Here is an 18,510-nt window from a genome sequence, read left to right as displayed (position 1 = left end):
ATTAGTTTGAAAAAGTCATAGGATGATTTTTAAAGAAAAATTCTTATATTAATTGATTTTACTTTGACTTTTGAAATTAAACTTTTTTCTGTTTTAATTTCAGGCCTTAAGTTTAGTATTATTCTTCATTACGGCGATTGAGATGATAAAACTAGGCAGTGATCAGGCAGACAACAACAAAGAAGTCCCAACAGCATTATTTCTTGCTGATGCCATAAAAGTTGCCTCATTTGTAAGTTATCCGTCAAGAACTTATTTGCTACTTTAGAGATTTTATTTCAATAAATATCAAAACTTACTTCATTACGTAATCAAATTCCCCCAAGGGAGGTCACTCTTGTCAAATTAGGCAGTGGTGAGATTGGGGGAACTTTATGTGACAGCACGTGTCACAATTGGTAGATCTTGTTAATACTGTAATATTAATTATGTGGAAATTTATGCAAGAGGAAAATTTTCGCTAAGTACATGAAAGTACTTTAATCAAGAAAATTTTCCCCACACATGATATTTTGTATGTGGATAGACTTTGTTGTAATTAAAAGTACAAAGTGTATCAGATGCTAAAATAACAACACCATGAAAGTTTTAATGCGTGCAAATCGCGAAATCATGCTCTCACTAATACGTATATCCACGTTTAAACATACCTCACACACTGATACAATATTTTGGATTAGAAATTAATATATTGTCACTTTACATGTACTGGATTACATTTTTTGTGTTAAGGTAGCTATCATCAGTTCATACGTTTTTGTGATATTATACTGGTTTATGTCTGTTTGTTTTTATGATTTTCTCCAAATTTGTGTGTTTAAAGGAAATCCGTATGCGATTTTTTTTAGAATTCCGGAATTTCGGTCCGGCCGGATCCCCTCTTATGATTTATAGCGACGAACGACACTTCCGGTGTTTAAAAAATCCATTCCCATTTACGACAGGGACCGCAAAAACCTCAGAGATAGCATATAATTTTCACTTCACTGCTTTTATTTGATTTATTTAATGATTTTAAACATTCAATATTATATGTAGACAATTTTCGCCAATTGAAAAAATATCCAAGTGATGTCGTGGCGTATCGGAAACCATTTCTGGAATTCAAAACAACCCTCTCGCAACTTCCGGTATAGCGTCATATGAATTGGCGCGATTTTCAAAAGTATGGACCTACCTTAAGACGATGAAAATAAGAATGTAAGGGGAGATAACTTTATATAACAGCCTAGCAGGTAAATAAGAGATCACTGTTTTTCTCAAGGACATTGAAGGATGAAATTCTTGGGCTGGAGTATATTGTGTTACACATATCTCGATCTTAAACATAAAGTTAGACAATTTAGTGCGGTATTGACAAGGCCATTAAGGTGATCAATTTTTTATTTGTGTTTTCTTACAAAAATCTCTCGCCTGCCATCACAAATATCTGCTGTTCTACTTTTCCTGTATAGAAATCTTCAATACATTTTACTTGTAATTTTGCGAAATGTAACTGCCATCTGCACAAATAACAACTGGTCATGCTTCTAACAAGTTATTTCTGAGTCTTACACAAAAAGGTGAATTGAATGTCACCATAAATTCACATTGTAGCAAATTTTTTAGTGGCCAGTTTTGTGTCATTTAATTCCTCATTATCTGATAAAGTATGATTATTTCACTTGAAAAACTAGCCAATACACGGTATTTTGATAAACAGTATTATCGTATTCGACCCAATAAGCGCCCAGGGTGCTTAAAAAATTGGTAAAAATGAAAAGGTGCTAATAAGTCAAAATTATTGCAAATTTATACCGTTTTATGTAATTTTGGTACTTATTTATGCCTAGGCAATTGAAATTGAGGCCTCAAAAAGGGGGAGGGGGGGCTTATAGGGACATGGGCGCTTATTGGGTCAAATACAGTACTTAAAGCCAAAGGAAATGACATGTTTCTTATGATGAAAATGCCTTTTAAAAATCTACTTAATCATATAAGATTTTTTTAAAATACGGATTTAATGTCAGAAAGCTTCGGATTGTTGACATTACATTGAATGTATTTGTTTCCACAGGCACTAACAGCGCTACTGATCCAGCTTGAGAAGAGAAGAGGGTTTATCACATCAGGAATTTTGTTTCTGTACTGGTTTCTAATGACTGTTGCTGGAATAGTACCATTCTACAGTAAAATCATACAAAAGGTAGGCAAACAGTTTTAGTGAAACAGTAAAATCATACAAAAGGTAGGCAAACAGTTTTAGTGAAACAGTAAAATCATACAAAATGTAGACAAACAGTTCTAGTCTAAGACCAGAGGTAGACGCTAACTTTTTCACCTTAGCAGACCAGAGGGCTGCCATGTTGTTATCCTTGGCAGCCCTGATTCTGTTGTGGGGGCCATCGGATATGAGGGCCAAAGAAGCGACCAGTATATAATTTAGGGGTCTGAAAGATTTACCCCCAGGAAAAATTTCAATTTCCTGCATTCTAGTGAATTTTAGTACTGAATTTGCAAATCTCAAAGCATACACTTTTCTTCCTTACACATGCACATGTCTGAAATATAACAGGCAGCCTGCAGGGCTACTGCACTTTGACTTTCTGGCAGCCCAGTTTTTTTCAGGCAACCCTGGGCTGCCAGGCTGTTGTTAGTGTCGACCCCTGAAGAGTAAAAACATACAAAAGTTACAGTTTCCAAACTGTTCAATTATAGATTTTAATAAAATCTCATCAAAGTTTTCAATATTGAAACTGTACAAAAAGAAGTCAAACCATTTTGTATGAAAATCCTAGAAAAGTTACCAATAGTTAATAACTTTTACAAAACATTATATACAAAAGATTGGAAAATAGATCTAATGGTAATATCTTACAAAGGGTTACAGCTAGGCAAAGCATATATTATAAGTATTTGAAATGTACATAAGTATATTAAAACAAAACTCATAATCCCAACAGTTCTTCCCCTCTCCCACTAAAGAACACCCCATCAGAAATAATTTTTCTGAACTGAAAAAAGGGATTATGATATAAATTTGTCTCTTACTGTTCACTAATACAGTGTCTTGTGGTTTTCTGAATGTGTGTTATTGCAATCTGATTAAAATACAGATCATTATTACCACTCTCTTCAATAGAGGATCTGACAACATTCCATAAGAGGTCATGTTCAGATGACCTTTTACCATGTGTACTTCAGATCAAATACATTTTCTTCACATTGCTATGTCAATTGATAACGCCATTTCGTCCCATTATGCATATTCATTTAGCTTTGTTGTGCACTTTGGACAGGATGACTATGTACACGAAAGTTGTTCGGACATCTTTTTCAAACTACTTCGTCCCCAGTTAAGATTCTGGCAGTGCCAATTTGATTGACCATTTCCAAAGGTCATTTTGACGTGATCCCTAATGGGATGTTGTCAGATCCTCTTATCAAACGTAGAAATAATAATTATAAGGATCTGCATTTTAATAAGATTACTTGTTATTGTTGTCTAAAATTGTGTTTTGTTTCCACAGGAGTATGAAGATGACCTGTATACCTTTATCATGTTCTATGTGTATTGGGGAGCTCTATTCCTACAGTTCATTTTACACTGCTTTGCAGAGAAAATCACTCGTCGGGGATATCAACAATTAGGACAGGTACATATATGTTACAGGCTCTATCCTAATCTTACGTCAATGTATTTACCAGCTACAAATGTTAACTATGGAGTATATTTTTAAGGTATATCAAGTCTATTACTTACTTGTATATAGACTTTGACTTGTATTAAGTAGAGGGAGACAACTAGGAAATTGATTTATTTTGGGTGGGGAAAAAACAACCAGAAACAATAAATTATTTTAAGTAGGGGGAGATAAACAGGAAGATTGACTTACTGTGAATAGTTGAGAACCAGGAAGATTGACTTACTGTGAATAGTTGAGAATTGACTTAATGTGAATAGGGGAAAAAATCAGGAAAGTTGACTTATTTTGAATAAGGGAGACAACCATGAACATTGACAAATTTTGAATAGGAGAGACAACAGGAACATTGACAAATTTTGAATAGGGGAGACAACCAGGAACATTGACAAATTTTGAATTGGGGAGACAACCAGGAACATTGACTTTCTTTGAAATGGGGAGACAACCAGGAAAGTTGACTTATTTGGAATAAGGGAGACAACCAGGAACATTGACATATTTTGAGTAGGGGAGACAACCAGGTATCCATAGATTACTGTAGTTTATGGTAATTTATTTTATTTCACAGATAATATCCATAATTTACATTGTTATTCAAAAGTGGAGAAGTGTCAATTTGACAATATTGATATAAGTGTCTTGATCTCTGCAACTTCTAAATGCATAATTCTCTTAGCATCTCTATTCTGTATTGGGTTGAGCAAAATAGGCTATTGCCTATAGCATTCCTTTAGGACATGTGTGTGAACCGAAACATCCAGGTAACTGATAAAAGTTTCTCGGGCCTCTTGTGTTATTTGAAGATTGTTACACTGCATACACACCAAACATGCTGATCTGTTACTTTTTTTTCTACAGAAACCATGCCCAGAAATTTCTTCTTCCTTCTTAAGCAGACTAGTGTTTTGGTGGATGAATCCGTAAGTAAAATATATGAGTCTTTTTAATATGAAATTTATTTAATGAAGAAAAGTGGAGGAAAAAAATGCTAAAAGCAATGTTATCTGGTTTTGGTAATCTTTTACAAAAAATTTTCAAGTTAAGAAAATAAATGTTTTGATTGATGTTTCACCAAGTAAAAACTATCAAGATACCTACATATAAGGACACTGTATACCATCTGAAACATACAACTTCTTTAGATGCTTTGAAAATTATAGCATTTCTTCAAAAAATTGTTTCTTGCTAAAGCATGCCTCAATCTGGAAAATAAGGCAGTGCTGAAATGATGATGATTAGAACATAAAAATAGGACTGAATCTGACTAATAGTAGAGTAATAATGATGTTTTTCTGTCCAGACTGGTGTTTTCTGGGTATAAGAAAGACTTAACGGAAGACGATATTTGGGACATGAACCCTCGTGATACACATGATACAGTTAACCCAAAATTTGCCAAAGCTTGGAGGGAAGAGTTGGAAAAGTGGAAGGCAAGAGAGTAAGTAATTTTCGTGTCTTAGAACCATTGTTCCAGAATTCTTGCTCATTAGTTGTAAATTTTATGCCCCTATCATGTCATTTTGTCCTTTCCCCATGTTTCCTATTCCGTCTTTGCATATTACAAAGTTAGTTCCCTTACGAGTATGTATCCATTTAATAGTGTTGGGAATCATTCAGAAAAATCACAATCGATTAATTGGACATTAAAACTGATCTACTATCAATCGGTTTTGAGACATGTTTTTGAATTAATATTTAGCTATTTTATCACTAATAGAAACAATAGTCAAGCGCACAAATTTTATTAGGTATCAATTAGTCTTATCTACAATGGAGGCAGAAGCATTTTCATCTAATAGTCATTTCATGTTTTAAGGAAATCCTAGATGTTTACTATTTCATGAATTGTTGAATTGGAATTTTAATGCATTAATGCTTTGTAATCATTTAAAAAATTAAAAGTGAATGCCATTAATGATTATATTGGCAACAATATTAATGAATCAGCATTTGAATAAAAAAAATTCCAGAAGCAATCATACTTCTATAATGAAAAAATGACAGACAAATGTGTTTGTTTTACAGAAGTATGAATGTAGTGTTTAATCAACCACGGTCAAACATACAGGAAGAGAGACGCGCCTCAGAGAAAACACCACTTCTGCGACAGAGAACAGAAACTTCTGAAGTAGAATTCCGCGGAATAAAAGTGGAAAAAAAGAAGAGCAAAGCTTCACTGTTCAGAGTGTTGGTCCGAGTGTATGGACTTGACTTTCTGAGAGCATGGGGATGTAAATTCTTGTATGATCTTTTACAATTCGTCAGTCCCACTCTTTTAGGGTAAGTAAAAGTTCCTGGTTGTCTCCCCTTCTTAAAAATAAATTCAATATACCTGGTTGTCTCCCCTACTCAAAATAAAATCAATGTTCCTGGTGGTCTCCTCTACTCAAAATAAGTCAATGTTCCTGGTGGTCTCCCCTACTCAAAATAAGTCAATGTTCCTGGTTGTCTCCCCTACTCAAAATAAGTCAATGTTCCTGGTTGTCTCCCCTACTCAAAATAAGTAATGTTCCTGGTTGTCTCCCCTACTCAAAATAAGTTAATGTTCCTGGTTGTCTCCCCTACTAAATAATTCAATGTGTTGTCTCCCCTACTCAAAATAAGTCAATGTTCCTGGTTGTCTCCCCTATTCAATAAATTAATGTCCTGGTTGTCTCCCCTACTAAAATTTAATGTATGTCATGTTGGTTGTCTCCCCTACTCAAAATAAGTCAATGTCATGTGTTCTTGTGTCTCCTCCCTACTTAAAATAAGTCAATGTGCCTGGTTGTCTCCCCTACTCAAAATAAGTCAATGTGTCCTGGTTGTCTCCCCTACTCAAAATAAGTCAATGTTCCTGGTTGTCTCCCCTACTCAAAATAAGTCAATGTTCCTGGTTGTCTCCCCTACTCAAAATAAGTCAATGTTCCTGGTGGTCTCCCCTACTCAAAATAAGTCAATGTTCCTGGTTGTCTCCCCTACTCTAAAATAAGTCAATGTTCCTGGTTGTCTCCCTCAACTCAAAATAAGTCAATGTTCCTGGTTGTCCCCTACTCAAAATAAGTCAATGTTCCTGGTTGTTCCCCTACTCAAAATAAGTCAATGTTCCTGGTTGTCTCCCCTACTCAAAATAAGTCAATGTCCTGGTTGTCTCCCCTACTCAAAATAAGGTGTGCCTGTTGTCTCCCTGGTTGTCTCCCCTCCCCTACTCAAAATAAGTGTTCCTGGTTGTCCTCCCCTACTCAAAATAATCCAAAATAAGTCAATGTTCCTTTCCAATAATAATGGTTTATCTCCACTGCTAATAGTTAATAACTTTACCCTACTCAAAATAAGTCAATCCCTAAGTTCCTGTAAACTACATATTTTAAAAGTTGTGTATTAAATAGATGCCTATCCTTATCATCCATTCAATAGTATACACAGAACAAGGAGAATGAACAGGCTTGGAAGGGTTACGTGTATGCAGCCTCTTTCTTCGTTGTGGCTACCGTACAGTCTCTGTGTTTCCATCAAAACTTCCACATCGGCATGACAACAGGAATGAGGATACGATCAGCGCTTATAACAGCGGTTTATAAAAAGGTGGGTATCTATAAATCTTACTTATAACAGCTGTACATATAAAAAGGTAGGTATCTTATAAATCTTACTTAATAAACAGCTGGATATAAAAAGTGGGTATCTATAAATCTTACTGTATAACAGCGGTTTATAAAAAGGTGGGTATCTATAAATCTTACTTATAACAGCTGTATATAAAAAGGTGGGTATCTATAAATCTTACTTATAACAGCTGTATATAAAAAGGTGGGTATCTATAAATCTTACTTATAACAGCTGTATATAAAAAGGTGGGTATCTATAAATCTTACTTATAACAGCTGTATATAAAAAGGTGGGTATCTATAAATCTTATTATAACAGCTGTATATAAAAAAGGTGGGTATCTATAAATCTTACTTATAACAGCTGTATATAAAAAGGTAGGTATCTATAAATCTTACTAATAACAGTACGGTTGTATATAAAAAGGTAGGTATCTATAAATCTTATACATATAACAGCTATATATAAAAAGGTAGGTGTCTATAAATCTTACATAAACAGCTGTATATAAAAAGGTAGGTATCTATAAATCTTACATTATAACAGCTGTATATAAAAAAGGTGGGTATCTATAAATCTTACATAGAACAGCTGTATATAAAAAGGTAGGTATCTATAAATCTACTTATAACAGCTGTATATAAAAAGGTGGGTATCTATAAATCTTACTTATAACAGCTGTATATAAAAAGGTAGGTATCTATAAATCTTACATAGAACAGCTGTATATAAAAAGGTAGGTATCTATAAATCTTACTATAACAGCTGTATATATAAAAAGGTGGGTATCTATAAATCTTTACATTAGAACAGCAGCTGTATATAAAAAGGTAGGTATCTATAAATCTTACTAGAAACAGCTGTATATAAAAAGGTAGGTATCTATAAATCTTACATATAACAGCTGTATATAAAAAGGTAGGTATCTATAAATCTTACATAGAACAGCTGTATATAAAAAGGTGGGTATCTATAAATCTTACTTATAACAGCTGTATATAAAAAAGGTAAGGTATCTATAAATCTTACATAAACAGCTGTATATAAAAAGGTGGTATCTATAAATCTTACATAAACAGCTGTATATAAAAAGGTGGTATCTATAAATCTTACTTATAACAGCTGTATATAAAAAGGTGGGTATCTATAAATCTTACATAAGAACAGCTGTATATAAAAAGGTGGGTATCTATAAATCTTACTTATAACAGCTGTATATAAAAAGGTGGGTATCTATAAATCTTACATAGAACAGCTGTATATAAAAAGGTGGGTATCTATAAATCTTACTTATAACAGCTGTATATAAAAAGGTGGGTATCTATAAATCTTACATAGAACAGCTGTATATAAAAAGGTGGGTATCTATAAATCTTACTTATAACAGCTGTATATAAAAAGGTGGGTATCTATAAATCTTACATATAAACAGCTGTATATAAAAAGGTGGGTATCTATAAATCTTACATAGAACAGCTGTATATAAAAAGGTGGGTATCTATAAATCTTACTACATAGAAAGCTGTATATAAAAAGGTGGGTATCTATAAATCTTACATATAACAGCTGTATATAAAAAGGTAGGTATCTATAAATCTTACATAGAACAGCTGTATATAAAAAGGTGGGTATCTATAAATCTTACTTATAACAGCTGTATATAAAAAGGTGGGTATCTATAAATCTTACATAGAACAGCTGTATATAAAAAGGTGGGTATTCTATAAATCTTACATATAGAACAGCTGTATATAAAAAGGTAGGTATCTATAAATCTTTACATAGAACAGCTGTATATAAAAAGGTAGGTATCTATAAATCTTACATAGAACAGCTGTATATAAAAAGGTGGGTATCTATAAATCTTACATAGAACAGCTGTATATAAAAAGGTGGGTATCTATAAATCTTACTTATAACAGCTGTATATAAAAAGGTAGGTATCTATAAATCTTACATAGAACAGCTGTATAGTAAAAGGTGGGTATCTCTATAAATTTACAATATATAACAACAGTATAATACAAAATTTTATTAAAAAAAAATTGTGGTAGACATTTATTGACATTGTATTCAAGGATATTTAAATAAAGATGGCTATTGCGCTGTTTTTCCAGTCACTAGTGATGAACAGTGAGGCGAAGAAACAGAAGACAGTCGGTGAGATTGTAAATCTGATGTCTGTCGACTGTCAGAGAATGCAGGATCTGTCTGGCTACTTGTGGATGTTGTGGTCTGCCCCCGTACAGATTATACTGGCTATGTGGCTACTTTGGAATCAGCTTGGAGTTTCAGTTCTAGCAGGTCAGTTTCATCTCTTCCTTCATTTCTACATTCCTTTCTATCCCTTATTTGGTAAGCTTTCTGTAAAACAATTTTCTTTCGAGGACAATTTTCTTTAATTAGAGAATTTTCAATTTTGTGATCCAAATAAGTTCACAAATGTTTATTTTCATGAATTAGTAATTACATGATTTATTCTGATAGAAAATTCCATTCAGTTTTGAAATTCACAAACTTCTATTAATCTTTGCAAACTTGTTTTGAAATTAATCTTTGCAAACTTGTTTTGAAATTTCTTTAGTGAAATTCTACATACTAAGTAAAGTATTTATTCCAAGGCTAGATAATTATTCCAAGGGTCCTTGTGTATATAAAATATAATGATAATATCAAAGGAATAAAAATTCATAGAGAGGAAAATTGTTAGCATGCAAAAAATGTTGTCTCTTATATCATTTTTTGTAATTGTAAATAAATTTCTATGTTTCTTATGCAGGTTTGGGCGTGATGATTTTACTCATCCCCGTTAACGGTTTTATCTCTATAAAACAAAGAAAACTCCAGGTGAATTTGATGAAGATCAAAGATAAAAGACTGAAACTAATGAGTGAAGTTCTGAATGGGATGAAGGTAGGTTCATATGAATATATAATTAGTCCTCTGACCCCTCACCTCCATCTCCAATGTCAGCTAATTGTTGTGGGGTAGATCCAACAAAAGTCCTTCAATCAGTCAAATTGTCTGTGTATATTTTGTTTTGTCCTGAATTATTTCCCTTTGTTGCTTTATCTTCCCTTGCCTGTCAATATAATTTTTGTCTGAAATTATCTCCCTTTGTTGATTTATCTTCCTTGTCTGTGTATATTTTGTTTTGTCCTGAATTATTTCCCTTTGTTGATTTATCTCTCCTGATTATGAGTTTCATTGTTTTAACAGGTTCTGAAGCTATATGCCTGGGAGCCGTCTTTCCAGGATAAAATTTTGGAATTACGTAACAAGGAACTGGATATCCTTAAGAAATATGCATATCTACAGGCCTTTAGTACCTTTTCCTTCACTTGTGCTCCATTTCTGGTAAGTAATTTAGACACCATTATCGGAATTATCTATCGACCTGTAAGAGAGAATAAAATGTTTAAAAAGTTAAGTTCTAAAAGTAATTTTATGTGATGTTTTTTCTCTTTTTCATTTTCAGTTTTATGTTCTTAAAATCCTTACTTTTCAATGCTTTCCCACTCTATTTTCTATGATCTAAAATGGCTGATACTTCTGCGGAATTGTTGAAAACAATTGTAACATATGTATTGTTTTCAGGTAACCTTAGCTACATTTGCAACCTACATTTTGGCGTCTGATGAACACTACCTGGACGCTGGGAAGGCATTTGTGTCGTTGTCATTGTTCAACATTTTACGTTTCCCTATCAATCTTTTGCCTATGATGGTGTCATACATTGTACAGGTAAGTAAATGTATGAAAAGTTTCATACACCTGTATACCCCTGAAATTTCAACAGTGAAATCTTCCAGCCTTAGAACAGGAATGTTTTATTGTGTTTATAGGTGGGATAACTTTATAAGATCCTGTAATATCTTCTTTGAGTATTTAGTTGAGTATTTAGAACAAATTATTTGTAACATCCTTTTTGACTGAAAGTACATGTGTATAGTACTATGCATATGATAAAAGTTCTATTCTAACTATCATGATTATGTTGGAAGATGTGATTTATTCCATGATGTTTTCAATGCAAGTAAGTGAAGGTATACGTTTCTGTAAAGAGTTCCTTTTTGGGTACTTTAGCATATATTTTATTGATGTTTGACTTCATAACCAGTATGCTATGTACCGGTCTATCGTTTTCAGGCCAATGTTTCGATTGGCAGAATCTCAGACTTTTTGAAGCTTGGTGATTTGGATCCTGAAAATGTTCAACACAACAGATCTGGTAAGCTTGTGAATAAAAAAAATTGTATTTTCTCAATGAAATCAGGGAGAAAGGGGAAAAGAGTAGAGGTTCAAAATAAGAGGAGGGAAAACATTCTTGAGATATGTGTCTCAAAACTTTTGGACATATTTTACTAAGAGAATAACTTTTTTTTCATTTTTGAGGCATACTACTTATATAAGACGTGTATGTCTGCCAGACACTTACAGGTTCATCAAAAGATTAAGAAACTTTATACTGAAGGTATCAAGCATATAACTGCCAAAGAACTGTATTAGTGTCATGCCTTGATTTGAAATAAAGGGAGAGAATTATAAATCTTTGTATTTCCTTTCTTTCTTGGCAGATCCTGACGCTATAAGTATTAAAGACGGAACTTTCAGTTGGGATGAAAATTTGACACCAGCCCTTAGAGGGTATGTCCATTTCATCATAATCATCTCTAATAATTTCTTTCGCTTTTATATAGAAAACAAAACTGCAATTGTAGGATTCCTTAAGATACAGATGAAAATAGAGCACATACAAAATGTGTACAAGCACTGTCACTGTGGCGTATCTTTGCAGTGATTTTCAGCAAGTTTAGTGAAGCAAAGTTATAAATACTGTGAAATCATTTGTTTTCGCTGGGTTTAATTTTCGTGGATTACAAAATATAAATTTTTGTCGGGATTTAAATCCATGGTGAGATGTTACAAGGTACATGTATATCTTATTTAGTTATGTTCATGTGTGTATTTTGAAATGGATTAATTTTTGTGGGGACGTAATTACATTGATTCAGACCAAAAAACAAAACCCACGAAATTTAAACCCCCACAAAATCGTAAATTGTAAATTTTGATTATTAAATCTTTTTATTGGTTCTGTTTTATAGCTGCTAAAAAGGACAAGTATACGCTATCTTAAACTTACAAGCCATACTTATAAGGTTAGTTAATTTATATTTCAGTATCAATTTGTCAGTGGGAGAAGGGAAATTAATAGCCGTTGTCGGACAGGTCGGCTCCGGGAAATCCTCTCTTGTATCATCTATCTTAGGAGACATGGAGAAACTCAAAGGACAAGTGAATGTCAAGGTCAGTAGCATGTGTGTAGTCAAGGTCAAGGTCAGTAGCATGTGTAGTTAGGGTCAAGGTCAGTAGCATGTGTAGTTAGGGTCAAGATCAGTGACATGTGTAGTCAGGATCAAGGTCAGTAACAAGTGTAGTCAGGGTCAAGGTCAGTAGCATGTGTGTAGTCAGGGTCAAGGTCAGTAACATGTGTAGTTAGGATCAAGGTCAGTAGCATGTGCAGTTAGGGTCAAGGTCAGTAGCATGTGCAGTTAGGGTCAAGGTCAGTAACATGTGTAGTCAGGATCAAGGTCAGTAACATGGGTAGTTAGGGTCAAGGTCAGTGACATGTGTAGTCATGATCAAGGTCAGTAACATGTGTAGTCAGGGTCAAGGTCAGTAGCATGTGTAGTCTATAGTAAGAATGTCCAATCAAGCATTACAGAAGATAAAAATTTAGAAAAAGAGTGTTTAGATAGTCTAATTAGAAGGCTTATTTAATTTATAGGCTGGGGAGTTTAACCTGAAGGTCATGGTTTGGGTGCTGACTGGAAAAGACAAAATGTACCCATTCACCCTTGAAAAAAACATATTCATGTGTCGTATTCGACCCAAAAAGCTCCCCATCCCTATAAGCACACCTCCCTTTTCAGGCTTCAATTTCACTTAATTTGAATTAAATGCAAACTGAAAATATGAAAACTTTTCTTACCAGTTTCTCTTGCAAATTGATTTATGGCTTACTTTGTAGAATATTTTTATGAAAGGCAAGTCCAGAATTGTTTCTGTTAAGCGCCCCCTGAGTTGCTTCAATTTTTTAAGCGCCCTGGGCGCTTATATGGTCGAATACGGTAGCTCTTCTAATTCAAAGACTAGACCAGTCCATTATGGACTTGTAGGGGCAGAGGAATTAAGGGGGATCAATATATCAGATAACCTGATTAGAATGTCAATGACCAAGGAAATACTTGGAAAAAGTCATATTGGTGGATATACCCTGTAATACTACATTATGTGAACTTTGTTTAATTAACTTGATAGACATCAAAGTGGGGGTATTCAATTTGAAGGTGAAAAATTGTATAAAATACACTTGAAGTATGCAATCTGCCCTACAGTTCTAATTTCAACATTTTATTGTTGTCCATTTATAACGGGGGTCGGTAGCTAGCTTATGTCTATCTTTGACTATGTATAATAAGAATTTTATTGTTGTCTATTTATAAACAGGGGTCAGTAGCTTATGTCCCCCAGCAGGCTTGGATCCAGAATGCAACAGTACAGGACAACATCCTGTTTGGCTCAGAAATGAACCAGTGTACTTATGATGATGTATTGGAAGCTTGTGCCCTTCGCCCTGACCTTGAAATTCTGACGGCAGGAGATATGACGGAGATCGGTGAAAAGGTACAATAATATCCATTCAAGATTATAATTCAATACATCTTTAATCATTATCTGAAATAATTTGTTCACAATATTTGTAGAAAAGAACTTTGAACCTGTGCATGTATAAGAACTAGATATAAACTTTGTCTCTGTCCTTTTTATAGACTGACATAAAACTTGTCTCCCTTTAGAATTTTTTCTCACTTCACAAATAATGTTTCTCTATTATTTGTCTCTGTTTGTTTGTCTGTCTTTCTGTCTGTCTTTAAAAAAAATTGTCTTTATATATATTCATAATATAAAAGTGTCTCAAATTTTCGGCTACATATTAGACATTAATAAACATTGTCTATCCCATCACTTTGTTCTCCCTTTATAAACTTTGTTATTCCCCGCTTTCTCCGAAACAGAGGATATTAATTTGGGTTTGTCCGTCTGTCTGTCTGTCTGTCTGTCACACTTCATTTCCATGCAATAACGGTAAGAGAGGTAAATCAATTTTCTTCAAACTTGGTGACAAGGTTAAATGCCTTAAGGGCTCGGCCAAGTTCGATCGGGACTGTCAATGGACCTTATTTAGCAGAGTTATGGCCCTTTGAATTACTTAAAAGTCATTTTCTGCCATTTTCGTGCAATAAGTGTAACAAATGTTAACCGTTTTTCTTCAAAATTAGTATCAAGGTTAAATGCTTTAAGGACTCGGCCAAATTCGATGGCAACTGTCGATGGACCTTATTAAGCGGAGTTATGGCCCATTGCTTAAATAAAATAGTCAGTTTCTGCCACTTCCGTACAATAACTGTAATAGATATTAACCAATTTTCATCAAACTTGGTAACAAGCTTTAATGCCTTAAGTGCCTGGCCAGGTTCGATCAACTCTTTCAGTGGATGTTATTTATTAGAGTAATGGCCCTTTCATTTACTACAAGTGTCTTTTTTCTGCAGTGTCTGTGTATTAACTATCAAATGTTAAAATTAATATTGTTAAAACTTGGTAACAAAGTTAAATGCCTTAAGGGCTTAGCCAAGTTCAATCTTCACTTTCGGCAGATCTTAATTAGCAGAGTTATGGCCCTTTGATTTGATAAAAAAAGTCATTTTCTGCCACTTCCAAACAATAACTGTAATAAATATTAACCAATTTTTTTCAAGCTTGGTAACAAGGTCAAATGCCTTAAGGGCTCGGCCAAGTTCGATTGCCAATTTTGGCCGACATTATTTAGTAGAGTTATAGCTTTTGATGCACTTAAAACGTCATTTTCTGCCATTCTCTGCATATTAATTGTAACAAATGTAAACTGATTTTCTTAAAAGTTAGTATCAAAGTTAAATGCCTTAAGAGCTCAGCCAAGTTTAATATTCACTTTCAGCGGACATTATTTTACACATCTTACTTTCATGTTTCAACCAAGGTTAAACCTGACTTCAATAATGTTTACCTACAATTTGTTCTGAAAGCGGGGGATGGAAATTCCACTAGTTTGCTTGTTTTTCCTTTTATAAACTTTGTTTCTTTCTTTGTAAACTTTGTTTCTCCTTTATAATTTTTGTCTCTCTCTTTGTAAACTGTGTCTCTCCCTTTATATTTTTTGTCTCTATAAACTTAATTACAGGGTATTAACCTGAGTGGTGGCCAGAAACAGAGAGTAAGTCTGGCCAGGGCTGTCTATAACAATGCTGACATTTACCTGTTAGACGATCCCCTTAGTGCTGTCGATTCTCATGTGGGCAAACACATCTTCCAGAAAGTCGTCGGAAATAAAGGATTGCTTCGAAATAAGGTAAGATGTTTATGATTCTTGAGTAATTATACCCCAGGGTAAAACAATATGAGAAATTCTATGGTTCAAAGAGTGTGTTTTATCATTGTGACAGACTGACAGTTCTTGCAAATATCTCAATACAAACTTCTCGATGACATATAAAACACATATTTTACCATATACCTAGGCTTGAAAGGCCCACTACCTTTCCGGAGCAAAATATAAAGATTTCTTAAAAAGCAGTAGTAACATCAGAAAATATATACTGATGGCAAACGATGAGGATACAACACCAAACATATGCAAGGTTTCCTGCGTAATATATGAAAACAGTGCAGAGTAGTAAAGCGTAGTGATAGACAACTACTGCCCGGTATTTAGGATGTCAGCGGGAAACATAAGACGAAGCGCATTATGAAAATTAACATTTAATTTATTTTTATTAAATTGTTTAGAAGGTGATGATCAATGTAGTATTAACAGTAAGTTAATAACTTTTGCGACTCTACAAAAATATCGATCTTGTTTTACTTTTCCATTTTAAAAGTTAAAAGCCGTTTCGGAAAGGTAGTGGGCCTTTAATATTAGTACTTCATACACTTCGAACAAAAGTGATTTTTAATTGAGTTTTGACTTTAAGACAGCCATTTTTTATATGATGCCATATTATAATCTCATAAATGATTTTTATCCTTTACTCTACAAATGATATTGTTAATAATACCAAACAAGGATTTATAAGTGAGAAGGATTTGTCACTGTCTGTACACTAATAAACACCACGCAAGATGCCTATGTACCAGGAATAAAAAAAAAAAATCTCAATAAATACTTGTCTTATCACGTCAAACGAAACACCGATGTAAATCTTAATAAATTTCACGATGTCGCATCCTTGTTTTAAGGACGGAAGATTAAGAGAAAAGACGGCCTGCTTCAGAAAGTAACATGATAAGCCTGGCACCCATAAGCAACATCAAAGATTGCGCCAGAGGATATCAAAGGAAAATCAGTTGTTGCCCAACAACGTCACATTCAGTGCAAACCCTGAGTGACAAATCCTTCTCACTTATAAATCCCTGCTCCAAAGCATCACGAAGAAACTATCATAATGATACAAACTAATTTTTTTGTTCTCAGACCCGTCTGCTGGTGACCCATGGTATCCATTGGTTACCCATGGTTGATTCCATCATCGTACTTATTGATGGACAAGTGTCGGAGATGGGGTCGTACGAGGAACTACTCAGCCATGACGGCGCCTTCGCTCAGTTCCTCAAGACGTATTTGATGCAGGATAATGAGAATGAGGCTGAAGAAGAGGATCCAGAAAGTAATGTCATCATTATTTGTATAACTTCAAAAACTGTCAACTTCTTTATCCTTGATTTCCTTTTTTGTTTAGAAACTTGACTCATCTCCAGTTTCGAGGTAATCGTTATTTATTAGTTTAACATCCTTTATCAGCCAGGGTCATGTAAGGACATGCCAGGTTTGTTGGTAGAGGAAAGCTGGAGTACCCGGAGAAAAACCTCCGACCAGCGGTTATTACCTGGCAACTGCCCCACATGGGTTTCGAACTAGCGACCCAGAGGTGGAGGGCTTCTTTTTAGTGCGAGTGTACTCATGCTATTATTTTCCTTGTCGGGTGTAGAGTCTGTGTACATCTGCTATTTGCAGATTCCAACTGCGCACATGATACCGGAAGTCAGTGTCTTATAGGGTTTAATAGATTTCGCTATAATTTAGTGACACCAAACTTTCAAAAACATATATTAAGATATACTTGTCAGTGACATTTCACAGTGCTAAACGCATTTGTTTTGTGTAAACTTCAAGCGACATACCATACAAACTCTTGCATCGGTCACAATATTCTAAGCATCTGATCGACTTTGGAAACCTCCGGAACAATACAATGCAATTCAGGTTTATATAGTCAATAAAAGAAAGTGAAGAAGAGGATCCAGAAAGTAATGTCATCATTACTTTGTATAACTTTCAAAAACTGTCAACTTCTTTATCCTTGATTTCCTTTTTTGTTTAACTTTAAGTACTGGCCACATATTTAATTTATTTCACATCATCCTAGGTCCTAGGTGTACGTTGCACTATCGCTTACTAAACCCTGTGACCATAGACCGCATTTGCTGCAGTTCTAATTATTATTTATAGAATTACACATCTTTGCGTGAGAGAAACAAAATGAAAAAACACATTATAAAATATCAGTCTGAGTGGCTGAGCTCTAGATCTAATGTACCCCAGAAAGGGGTTCAAGCGTGACACATGTAAGTCACCACGTGCACTGGACGGTGTTCTAGCGGACGACTATTTTGAACAAGAAACAAGTGTATCGTATCAATATCAATATGATAATAAACACACTTTTATGTAACAAAGAACTTCAAAGTAATTTCACATTTAAAGTTCTGATGAAGTAAAGGAAAGTTTTATTACAATGCACCAATGGTGTAAACCATCTCCTTGCACTAGTCCCAAGGATAATGAGCGAAAGTGCTACGTACACCTGTTGCAGGGGATGATTTCATAGCGGAAATTAAGGTTAGGAAGTATTTAGCGACCACCTTATGTCTAACAGACATATTTCTAGTTCTTAATTTAAAAGTTATATGACTGTTTTATCAAGATGTTGGTTTGTTTTGTTTTTAGTCCAAGAAGTAAAGAGTAAAATCCTTGAGAGGCTGGAGTCTGTGACCTCTGACACCGGGACGACCTCTGGGGATGAATCACATGTCAGGTCAAGGAAAAGGTCAGTAGGTCAAACTGTTTGGGTCA

General features: G+C 34.3%; 1 protein-coding gene across 1 annotated transcript in view; it reads left to right on the top strand.

Annotated features, from left to right (window-relative positions):
• Positions 1 to 18,510, top strand: part of LOC138317333 (multidrug resistance-associated protein 1-like) — a 39,136-nt gene that overhangs the window by 4,026 nt on the left and 16,600 nt on the right. Inside the window, 18 exon segments of the mRNA XM_069258919.1 lie at positions 104 to 232; positions 2,057 to 2,185; positions 3,510 to 3,635; positions 4,545 to 4,606; positions 4,987 to 5,124; positions 5,712 to 5,976; positions 7,083 to 7,250; positions 9,392 to 9,578; positions 10,054 to 10,187; positions 10,494 to 10,631; positions 10,872 to 11,018; positions 11,424 to 11,505; positions 11,852 to 11,921; positions 12,458 to 12,584; positions 13,788 to 13,964; positions 15,562 to 15,729; positions 16,852 to 17,044; positions 18,385 to 18,484. Coding sequence (XP_069115020.1) covers positions 104 to 232; positions 2,057 to 2,185; positions 3,510 to 3,635; positions 4,545 to 4,606; positions 4,987 to 5,124; positions 5,712 to 5,976; positions 7,083 to 7,250; positions 9,392 to 9,578; positions 10,054 to 10,187; positions 10,494 to 10,631; positions 10,872 to 11,018; positions 11,424 to 11,505; positions 11,852 to 11,921; positions 12,458 to 12,584; positions 13,788 to 13,964; positions 15,562 to 15,729; positions 16,852 to 17,044; positions 18,385 to 18,484 — 2,540 coding nt within the window.

Source organism: Argopecten irradians, chromosome 3 (assembly GCF_041381155.1).
Source record: "Argopecten irradians isolate NY chromosome 3, Ai_NY, whole genome shotgun sequence".
Taxonomy (NCBI): Eukaryota; Metazoa; Mollusca; class Bivalvia; order Pectinida; family Pectinidae; genus Argopecten; species Argopecten irradians.
Note: the sequence above shows the minus strand (reverse complement) of the source record. Positions and strands in the feature narration are given on the sequence as shown.